The following is a 12125-nucleotide window of genomic DNA, read 5'->3' on the forward strand; positions in this document are numbered from 1 at the left end:
GCGCCGCTTAGTGGCCGCAATGTTTACAACATTTAATTGAATAAATTAAATGATAAAATATAGTTTTTAATCAAAATCACTTGAAAGAATAACAATAACTACACCTAGTGGCCGTTAATGTTAAACATTAAAAATAAATCAAATATATATTTTTTACATCAAGATAAAACAAACATTAGTGTCAGAAGACATGATGCTAGTGTTCACAATGTAAACATGTGTTTATATAATTAAATGTATTTATATTTAAATCCAGAATGTACTTGAAGAATGAAAAAGGAATATATAACAAATCACCAAACTCGTTATTCGGAAACGAAGCAACAGCACCGCCTAGTGGCCGCAACGTAAAAAACTATTGCCTTTTTTAATGACTTGACCATACTAAAAAGTAACATTTTTTTAAATCCAACCATTTGTTGAAAAGAAGGAAAAAAAACATGACCGCACTCTTAACATAATGCAACAGCTCCACCAAGTGGCCGTAATGTTAAAAAATAATGTTAATTTACAAGTTAAGAGGAACGTTTATTTACAAAAACATGGTGCAACAGCTCCTCCTGGTGTCCGAAACGTGAAAAACATAGAAACAATGTGATAATGTTTATCGTTGAAATGAAGAAAAAGAACATCTAAATAGACTCGAGGTGCAACAGGTGAACAGGTGAAATAGTGAGTAAATACAATCGTAAAACATGAATAAATGGATAAAAAAGTCATACTTGTAAATATAAGTAAAAGTAAAAATATTGAACTATAGAAAAAAGGAACAAAAAGGTGACGATGTTTTGATTTGAAACGAGTTAAAAGAGTTTATTTTTAAAATATTTACATCATTTGGCAGCAGCAACGTTGAGACAGTATCATGATGTCATGGTTCGTACATTCAAACACCTTCACTGGTCCCTTCAAAAGTGGACTTCAGAGAAGAGTTCTGGTCCTGAAATCGTTCCCTCATCAAGAGTCCGTGTGGACGTGGTCTTCCGGAGTCTGTCGCTATGGCAACGCCTCCTCAAACTCACTGTCGCTGTTGTCCTTGGCCAGCAGCTCCAGCTCCTCGCCGTCCTGACAAACACCAAAGACACGGTCAAGACCCGAGAACATCACATGGACCATCAGAGAAACCCTCGTACCCCGCAGGAGCGCGACACCTCGCGGTTGAGGACCCGCAGCTTCTCCTGCTGCAGGCTGAACTCCAGGTCTTTGGGTCGCCCGGCGTTGTAGATGAAGATGGCCAGCAGCACCGTGGGCGCCTGCAGGAAGAAGTCCAGCGACGGGCGGAAGTCGAACAGGAAGAGCGAGAGCCCCGTCACCAACACGGTGGTGATCTGACCCGTCATCACGTGGAACATGTTGTCCCGGAACTTCAGGATGAAGGCCACGGACAGACCCAGGGCCGCTGGGAGAGAAGATCAGGGTTAAGATGGAGGTTATGCTTCCTAGTTTCCTTGTTTCCTAATCTTCCTTCCTCCCTTTCTTACATGTTTCCTATTCGGTTTCCTGCTTTGTTTCCTTACTTGATTCCTAAGCTTTTTCTTTCCTTCTTTCTTTCTTGTTACTTTATTTTTCTGTTGTTTCCTACTTTGCTCCCTAGTTTCCCAGTTTTGTTTCCTTGTCTCCTCTCTTGGTTCCTAGTTTCCTCATTAGACATCAAGTCTAAATGCAAGTGACCAGACGATGCGTTCTACTCACCAGTGACGAGCACCAGAGCCAGCGAGCAAACATTATGACCATGCAGGAGGCCGCAGTGGACGGTGAGACCCCGGGCTTCTTGTCCCAGTCCCAGAATCAGAGCGTTGAAGATCACGCCGAAGCCATATCTGTGGAGGAAGCAACGGTTGATGACACTGAAGAAGCAGGAGGAGGATTCGAGCAACGGTGGAGCAACAGTAGAGGAACAGTGAAGGAACAGAAGAGAAACAGTGAAGGAACAGACGAGGAACAGAAGAGGAACAGTAGAGGAACAGAAGAGGAACAGTGAAGGAACAGTAGAGGAACAGTGAAGGAACAGTAGAGGAACAGTGAAGGAACAGTAGAGGAACAGTGAAGGAACAGAAGAGGAACAGTGAAGGAACAGTGAAGGAACAGTAGAGGAACAGTGAAGGAACAGTGAAGGAACAGTGAAGGAACAGTGAAGGAACAGTAGAGGAACAGTAGAGGAACAGTGAAGGAACAGTGAAGGAACAGTAGAGGAACAGTGAAGGAACAGTTGAGGAACAGTGAAGGAACAGTGAAGGAACAGTTGAGGAACAGTGAAGGAACAGTGTAGGAACAGTAGAGGAACAGTAGAGGAACAGTGAAGGAACAGAAGAGGAACAGTGAAGGAACAGTGAAGGAACAGTGAAGGAACAGAAGAGGAACAGTAGAGGAACAGTTGAGGAACAGTGAAGGAACAGTGAAGGAACAGTAGAGGAACAGTGAAGGAACAGAAGAGGAACAGTGAAGGAACAGTGAAGGAACAGAAGAGGAACAGTAGAGGAACAGTTGAGGAACAGTTGAGGAACAGTGAAGGAACAGTAGAGGAACAGTAGAGGAACAGAAGAGGAACAGTGAAGGAACAGTGAAGGAACAGAAGAGGAACAGTGAAGGAACAGTGAAGGAACAGTCGAGGAACAGAAGAGGAACAGTAGAGGAACAGTGAAGGAACAGACGAGGAACAGTGAAGGAACAGTGAAGGAACAGTAGAGGAACAGTAGAGGAACAGTAGAGGAACAGTGAAGGAACAGAAGAGGAACAGTGAAGGAACAGTGAAGGAACAGTGAAGGAACAGTAGAGGAACAGTGAAGGAACAGGCGAGGAACAGGCGAGGAACAGTGAAGGAACGGTAGAGGAACGGTAGAGGAACGGTAGAGGAACGGTAGAGGAACGGTAGAGGAACGGTAGAGGAACGGTAGAGGAACAGTTGAGGAACAGTGAAGGAACAGTGGAGGAACAGTGAAGGAACAGTGGAGGAACAGTGAAGGAACAGTTGAGGAACAGTGGAGGAACAGTAGAGGAACAGTGGAGGAACAGTGGAGGAACAGTGGAGGAACAGGCGAGGAACAGGCAAGGAACAGAAGAGGACCAGTAGAGGACCAGTAGAGGAACAGTAGAGGAACAGTAGAGGAACAGTAGAGGAACAGTTGAGGAACAGTGAAGGAACAGTTGAGGAACAGTTGAGGAACAGTAGAGGAACAGTGGAGGAACAGTGATGGAACAGTAGAGGAACAGTAGAGGAACAGTAGAGGAACAGTGATGGAACAGTAGAGGAACAGTTGAGGAACAGTAGAGGAACAGTGGAGGAACAGTAGAGGAACAGTGGAGGAACAGTGATGGAACAGTAGAGGAACAGTAGAGGAACAGTGGAGGAACAGTGATGGAACAGTAGAGGAACAGTAGAGGAACAGTAGAGGAACAGTAGAGGAACAGTTGAGGAACAGTAGAGGAACAGTGGAGGAACAGTGATGGAACAGTAGAGGAACAGTAGAGGAACAGTGGAGGAACAGTGATGGAACAGTAGAGGAACAGTAGAGGAACAGTAGAGGAACAGTAGAGGAACAGTTGAGGAACAGTAGAGGAACAGTAGAGGAACATAAGAGGAACAGACCAGGAACTCACAGTTTGCTGTTCTGGATGAAGATGCTCTCAGTCAACTGGTCTCCTTCCTTCAGGATCTTCTCGTTGTAGATGTTGGCCATGGACGAGATGAAGCACTGCAGCAGCAGCAGGACGTGACCCACGCCGAGGGCCTGGACCTGACCCACCACCCGCTCCCTCCACGCCTGCCCCGGGAGAGCAGATACCCATGATGCACTGGCACTGAGGAGGACAAGAGGCCATTAGAGTCACCAGGAGACAATATCTGGTTTGAACCAGATCATCAGATTCAAATAGTTCAAGACTGATTCATGAACCTCTGACAAGTATTACTTATAGGGATTACCATATGGACCCAGAAATGTTTTTGAAGGATTTGATACCAACAACTTTGTACTTCACCAGTGAGTTCAAGCATGTCTTTGAAAAATGACAATATTACTCAATTATATCCACATAAATACACATTTTGGTAAAATAATGTGACATGTTCATGAGTAATATTGTCACTTTTCTAACCCAAAGAAATACAATTTAATAATTTCTGTGTCTTTTTTTCTTTGTGTAGTTCAATCAACTGATCTTTCTTTGAGTTTGATTTTTCCAACGCCATTGAACGCATCGTACTAGTTTTTATAGGTATATTTGTTTTCATTTTTTCCCTTCAGTGAGTACAAATGTTACATACTGATACAGTGATATATATATATATACACACACTTTTTTTTCGACAATACTGTATCAGAAGTATCAAGTAAGACAAAAACTAAAAATTATATATATATATATATATTTTATTTCCATCATTATTCTTTAATGGTTTATAGTTAGATAAAATAATTACTTTAAAAAATGTGTATTCACAGCATTTGTTCATTGTTCTGTGGCAATTAAACGTCTATCAGTCATTACGTCCACAATAGTTAAAGGAACAATGTGGGATCCTGTTGTTGACTGAGGACGAGAGGATACAGTGACTCCAGCAGCTTTTAAAGCTGATGTTTGGACATATTTTGGTTTCAAAACAAATGAAATCAGTTACGACTTCGTCAAGAGTCATGTGGTCTGTAAATTCTGCAACACCAGAGTCAAGTACTCGACAATACTACAAATATATCCTTGATACAACAGTATCACAATATATCGTATTGTTGCCTCATTTACCCATATATAAATATATATTATGATTAAGGTGATCAACTACGAAAGGACATTATTTTTCCTTCAAAAGTCAACGTGAAATAATCAAACCTGTGCAGGTAGAACAAGTTTCAAACCATCACGAGACGTTTGAAGACGTTCATCTCAGACTCTCTCCGTGAAGGTCAACATGCTAAAGCTAACGGCGCTACCAGGACGTTCACCTGCTGTTCCTCATCTGCTCCAGCAGCTCGGTGTAGAGCAGGCAGGAGTTGGACGAGGAGGTCAGGGGGCTCAGGCGGAAGCTCGGCTCGGACGCCGCGCTCTGGTGACCCCCGGATCCCGTCGTCAAGGAAACGATGGCCAGGAAGAGGATGACCAGCGCCGCCCACTGGAGCCAGGACAGGCGCCTCCTGGTGGAGAAGAGAGAGATGACGGTTCAATAAAAACACAAACCCTCTGGTGAAAGTTTCTTCTTACTTCAGGACGACTCTGAAGAGCACGGCCGTCGTCAGGATGACGAAGTTGGAGAACAGAACCGCCATGGCCTGAAGGAGAGAGCAACGTGACCAGAATGTAGTGACACAGTTGAACCACAAGAGGGAGAAACCAGTTCTGGCTTCAGTCGAGGGGGCAGCAGTGGAGGTGGAGTGAAGCGGCAGTGGTAAGGTAAGGTAAGGTAAAACTTTATTGTGAGCCAACAATGAGCATCAGCAGTTTAGATAAACGCTTGTCACGCCCCAGTAAGTTTAGAACATTTATGTAATTATTATTAAACATGTTGGTTTGAAAATCAGATCATCGTCATTAAAATGAAGCAACTTTTTGTTTCCACATGTTCCAATCATCCCTCGCTTTTTTCCATCCTTCAGTTGTTGTCATTTTTTGCTTCATTTAAATTAAATCTTCTAATATAGTTGTATATGTAAGCCCAGTATTAGTATTAGGTCATTTTACTATAGTTTATTTTCTTGACTTGTTATTGTACACTTGTGAAAACATTCCAGACTCTGATGATCACATTAACCACTAATTATGAAATGCCTGATGGTAATTACACAAAGTTTATTTTACATGCAAATACTTGACACTTTCTTCACACTGAACTAGTTTTTAATTGTTATTTAAATGTTTTTATATTATTATTTCTGTTCCGTGTTCAGCTACTAAACTTTGTTTGTGTTGTTGCTAAAGCTATCGCTACGATCAGCCTGTGTCTGCAGCGACACACAAGAAGCACAACAACGACGACGACGACTGTGTCATTTTATGATTCACACTCATGTGTTCACTCATCAGAAATGTTGCTTTATACGTTTAATTTTACGTTTACTTGATGAAGGTTTGTCGTTCGCCTGGCATTTAAAAAAATACATTTGGAATGTACAAATGTATTTACTACCTATTCATCAATCAACTTCAGGGCAAAACAATACATAAAAAGAGCTGAAATTATCCTAATACATTAAATAAGAAATGATAAATAATAATAAATGTAATTAATCAGAGACGTTTTAATTTTAATCGGGGTCTTCTTCCCCATTGTTCCCCTTTGGAGTGAGAGGTCAGTAGACTAAGGGATAATTTGTATTGAAACTAAAAAAAAGTAAAATACATTAGCTTTAAAAGCTGCTCAAGTCGAGTGCATCCTCTCGTCCTCAGTATCGGGATCTTGCCAGTTATTTGTTCCCTTAGCTGCGGAGGACGAAATGACTGCTGCCATCTAGAGGCCTGAAGTTTAATCACACAAATGAATTAACGCTGTAAACATTCTGCAAAATGTTAATTTTAAATAAAATATATTAAAATAATTGTATTTTATACACCAATAGAATTTCTCACGCCCCTATTCGGCCTGGGGAAAGATGTTGACCCTTTTGTGCGAGTCCAAAGTGACAAGACAAAGGTGAAGGTTGAGGACGGGTGAGGACGGGTGAGGACGGGTGAGGACGGGCAAGGACGGGCGAGGACGGGTGAGAACGGGCGAGGACGGGTGAGGACGGGTGAGGACGGGCGAGACTCACGGGCTGCAGGTAGGTCATGATATAGAAGACGATGAGGTTGTCCAGGAAGTAGAGGAAGGCTGGGACCGACCACTTCAGCGACTGCAGGCAGGAGGCGGTGGACGAGAAGCCCAGATCGCTGCAGGATCTCCCCTCTGGAGACACGCCGCACGTTAACAAAAACCACCAGACCCACGACCACGTGACCCCCGACACCTACCTTTCACGAACACCCTCAGAGACATGACGAGACACACGACCAGCTTCAGTGCCTCGGCCAGCAGGTTGACGGACGCCGGCAGGAAGTCGTACTTGTTCTCTGGGGAGCGACACACGGGTTTGACGGTTGGATCTGGTGGTTTTAAACACCCTAAAAAACACTCACCGGCGTTGGCGGAGAACTTGAGCAGCAGAACCCGACTGGTTCCCAGCGTGACGAAGACGGCGCCGAGAGCCAGAGTGTAGAGACAAGAGCGCGAGCAGAGCGGCTGGCCGGGGCGGCGGCGGCAGCACGCCATGTCTGGAGGAGAAGCTACTGCAACACAGAGGAAATAAAGAAAAGGTTTAAGCATTTATATTTTTCCATTCTTCACTCGTACAAGAAAATACTCTCGTGACTTCGAGAACCTACCTGGCCTACATAGAAGGATTACCAGTAGGCAACAATAGGAGGAAGTCAAGTAAATAAAACTTGGAAGTAAACAATCGAGTATCACCTGATGGGAGTTTTCCCCCGAAGCCAGTCGGGTCAGTTTTATAACATCATTGTCCCGAGAGAACAAAGAAAGACGTGCACGTGAGCAGGTGTCTTGTACTTTCCCTTTAAAACCAATTTTAATATGAAAACTGTAAATCCTAAGCACTCCTCAAGTAGGTAATTTCATTTTCAATGGAAAATAAACTGATTTAATAAAACAATCTCCTTCACATTTTGTACTTCAATTTGATCTTAAAGTGTATTATCAATCCTGCAATATGTGCAACATATACAAAGAATTAAAATGAATGAGCTAAATATCATTTAGACGTTGTTCTTCAATGTAACATTCGATGCAGGAAAGTCAACAAACAGGTTTAACGGCTATAAAATAACAAACATTGAACGAGTGTACAGTGGGGACAATGATTATGAAATTATACAACAATCTTATCAAGAATTTTGTTGATGCCTCTCTAAACCATCGAGTCCTGTATTTTTCAAGTGAACCTGATCCAAGACAAAGCTCAGATTCTTGTCGTACAGTCGTGACACAATCGTGATTTACGGTTGTTTGACAGAACATGAACTCTGGATAAACACACAAGCTTTTGTTGGTGTTACATCAGTCGGAGAACATCGAAAGATATCCCTTGACGGACTGGTTGTGCATCCTCCCGACAAATGTGACTTTCTATCATACATTTTATTCTTTGAATCTTTCAATTATTTGTTATAACCCAAAAAAAACGTTTTAAATGACTTTATTTAATAACTATAAATGACATTATTTTGGAAGAAAACACAGGTCCTTCTCAGAATTTCTATTAATTGTTACATTTTTTTAATTTTATTTTCAATTTTAACATGAGTTTATATATTTTTTTAAATACAGTACTCAATTTAAAATATATATATCAAATAGCAGGGGTGTTAGAAATGTCAATATGGCGATATATATTGTGATATTCTTTTCCATGATACTTTATCAATATTCATTGATACATTGATACTTTAATTAACATGCAAATATTCAACAGTCACTACATCCCCGATAGGTAATTAAAAATGGTCCCGGCGATGACTAAGGACGAGAGGATACAGTCGACTCAAGCAGCTTTTAAAGCTGTAAATTCTGCAACACCAGAGTCAAGTACTCGAAAATACTACAAATATATCCTTGTTCCTACAGTATCATGATATATCGTGTCGTTTCCCCTGGATGGTGATAGTAGTGAAGTATTTTCAGATAAAGTCAAGTAATTTAAAACATATTTCACTGTATTCACAGGTAAGAGCAGATGTACCAGCAGGTGCTTCGTGTCTCACTGGAACATCCTTTTTATTTGTAAAACACAGACTATCTCAAATATTTGGCAAATGGTGTGACAGGATGGAAACTTCCAGCTGAAACTAATACCAAGTTTCTCATAAAAAAAAGGAGGAGCAAAGATTGAGGAGATCCAGCAGGACTAACAAACCAGTTTGACCGACTCTTGAACACGTTGCATTCAATTCATGCCAACAAACTGTAGCCTTAACTGATCCGATCTAATCTGTCATACGACTGTATATTCTGTCAATAATTCCACAAGACAGAGCAGAGTCTTGTCTGACCCGACAACGCCTCGAGTCCATTACAACAACTAAAATGTAAACTGGTGAGAGTGTTCCCGACTTCAGCCTTTCATCACCATCCCAAATTAAACTTTTCCTATGTTAAGTTTTTCAAAAGTGCAGCATATGCAGAAATATAACATTTAAAAACGAAACCTTCATGTGGGACAAATGTCTCTCTAAACCAGAACCTGTGCGGACATGACCGACTGCAACTATTAAAAAGACAATATGTAATTTCTAAAATATTATTTTCTTCCTTTAATGTTTTATTTGTTAAAGTAAGTAAGTAAGTAAGTAATATTTATTTTGATAGCGCTTTTCCAAACCAGGGTCACAAAGCGCTTAAACAAACAAAACAATACTCAAAAAAAGTATATACACTTTAAAGATCAAGATAATACTGAGAACAACACAGGAGTTCCAGAAAATCAAGGAAAAGCCTGAACAAATAGAAACGTCTTAAGATGTTTCTTAAAGGAGTCAGTAGATCATCAAGCGCAAAGAGAGAGGAAGATTGTTCCAAAGCTTAGGAGCAACAGCCTGAAAAGATTTCTCTCCTCTGGTCCTGAGTCGTGTGCGTGGAACCATAAGTAGATTCTGATCCACAGACCTCAGAGCCCGAGCTGGGGTGTAAGGCTGGATCAGATCAGTGATGTAAGGAGGAGCCTGACAATGAATAGCTTTACGTGTTGAAGCAAGTGTGTCTTAAACAGATGTTGGACTCTATTGCACTCATCAGTATGTGACCCCCACTCTGCTGTGATCAGTCAAACATTGAGGTTTGTCACCGCGTGTCATCAATCCCGGAAGTCTACACCTCCAAGGGACTCGTTGTATAAACAAAGCAGGGTTTGATTACAGCTGACTGGAGGAGGAGTGGAGCCATTACTACGTTTTAATTGACTCTCGTAACCTCTTGTTCGCCCAGATTTCAGACGGGGGAGAACTTTATAAAGTAATGAGTTGAAAACATGGTCATGATGAGGGACTCACTGCATCTTGGAGAGGAAGACTTCAACATTTGAAACATGAACTAAACAAGTTATAAACTCTTGTTGAGTCCGTTTTTGTTTTGTCTTCCTTCTGAGGTCATAAGTCTCTCAGTACTTCATATGAAAACACTTAATAAAAGCAGGATAGTTCCCCTGAGATAGGATCATTTCAAAAAAAAAAAAAAGAAAGAATAATAATTAAAAAAAACAGTTTATTCAACTAAACTAGATCAACCTCTCTTTTTTAGAACATGAATTTTGATCCAAATATTGAAAAGTCCCGGAAATAATCCCAGCAAAGGTGGGTTTTTAAAGTGAGCGACATCCTGTAAATCAACAGAATCATTAGCGACTGTGAACAATCAGAACTATAAGGTGACAATAACATTCTCGTGAGCCAAGATCATCGTGCGTGAAGTAAGTGTCAACATGTCAGCTGAACAGAGTTGATGTGAGAATAACAGGCCACTGTGGAGTCTAAGCAGGGAGTGACGCTGCAGATTACAAACATACAATGGTCAAAGGAAGAGCTAATGTGTATTAAAGTCAAGCATGACATTTGACTAACAAACTTTATCCCCATGTGGCAGTTTCAGGTCATCGTAATGGATGTGGTTGACCTAGATGTCTCAGCACCTGTTGATACACTTCCATCACATAATAAAAGCAGTTTATCAGCAATTGTTCACCATCAACCGTCATGAGCGTCGACAGATATGCGACTTCAGAAAATCTCAAATGCAAAAGTTTGCTTTTACAAAGCATTGTAGAATTCAACAATTCACCTGATGGCTCTTTACAGAATATATTTGAATACACACGCTTTATATGCAAAATACTATCGGATTTATTTGCCAATATAAAATCTATTGAAACTGCAGACGTCAAAACTATCTTATGTTACTCTTCACTGAGAGGAAAACACTTCTTGCTTATTTTCATCTTATTTTATAACTTTACTCTGTACCGCCACCAAAAGAAAATCCCTATGTTGTGTTTACAACAGTATCAATAAAAGGTTCTGACAACAGTATCAATAAAAGGTTCTGGTTCTGATCATCCTGGCATGACAACAGCATCAAACATGACAAAAGAATGTAGTTGAGCAATGTGTGCAACTGCCAAGCTGGAGATTTGTTTTGCTTTCATTCAAAAGCACTTCAAAATTCTTTGTTAAAATATTAAATGTGGTTTATTTTAAACTGTATTTATTCTACTTTTGTTATCAATGTTGTTTGTGTCAATGCCTCTCTGATAATAAAACCATGTATATTACTTTGAAAAGGATTCATCTGATCGGAAATATAATTCAAAACATATGGTTATTTAAACGCGACGCGACTGTGGAGGAGAAATAAGGATATGAACCATCTGGAGTCAAAAAAGGGGAAACAAATATTTGAAGCAAACATTTAGTTTTCTTTTTAAATCGACGGTTAGTCTCGACTCGTGCACAAAAGATCGAACTGCTCGATATGTCATGAAAACAACAACAACAATACAAAGAGCGACAGAAAGCATCTTATTGTTGTGTAACCAAGTCACGTCAGCTTCAAAACGATCATGTTTCGGTACAAATACAACGGTAGCGAGAGGAAAAGATACGTAGAAAAGGTTGATTTAACTCACTCTGTTTAGAAATCTTCTTTCAAACACATCCCTGCCGCGACAATGATCACACCATTCTTCTAGTTCCTACTTCTCTGCGCATGCGTATATGTATAGCTCAAGTTCTGACGTGATGACGCAAGACGCTGTTTTTTATTTTATATTTTTTATACTAAATACATGAAATCGGAGATGCAATTATGTTTTATTAACATAAAGATTACAAAAGTAAAAAATATAAAGTATCAATGAATAGCGAGTGGGATTTATGTTCGTAGTTCTTAACCAATACTTCCGGGTTTTCGTTCCTACTCTCAATTTAATAAATATCTGAAACGATTGAATGTTTAATTTTCACATTCGTTTCGTTCTCATTTAATTAAATTCGCGTAATATATTTTATAAAATGTTATATAAAGAGTTTAACAGAATTAAAGTATTTACATCTTTGTTTTATTATTTTCAAGAATGTATACATTTTCCAAGAAT

At 40.3% G+C, this 12125-nt stretch overlaps 1 protein-coding gene across 1 annotated transcript; it reads right to left on the reverse strand.

Moving 5' to 3' along the window:
* Positions 1-786: 786 nt before the first annotated feature.
* Positions 787-11733, reverse strand: slc35a5 (solute carrier family 35 member A5). Its single transcript, XM_087804260.1, has 10 exons — positions 11658-11733; positions 7105-7254; positions 6940-7038; positions 6741-6874; positions 5197-5264; positions 4941-5129; positions 3598-3798; positions 1693-1820; positions 1134-1399; positions 787-1065 (listed from the first exon to the last, which is right to left on the reverse strand). The coding sequence occupies exons 2-10, from the start codon at positions 7235-7237 to the stop codon at positions 997-999; spliced, it is 1287 nt and encodes a 428-aa protein (XP_087660386.1). The 5' UTR covers positions 7238-7254; positions 11658-11733; the 3' UTR covers positions 787-996.
* Between the last annotated feature and the right edge of the window lie 392 nt (positions 11734-12125).

This window comes from Callionymus lyra, chromosome 12 (assembly GCF_982586985.1).
Source record: "Callionymus lyra chromosome 12, fCalLyr1.hap1.1, whole genome shotgun sequence".
NCBI lineage: Eukaryota > Metazoa > Chordata > Actinopteri > Syngnathiformes > Callionymidae > Callionymus > Callionymus lyra.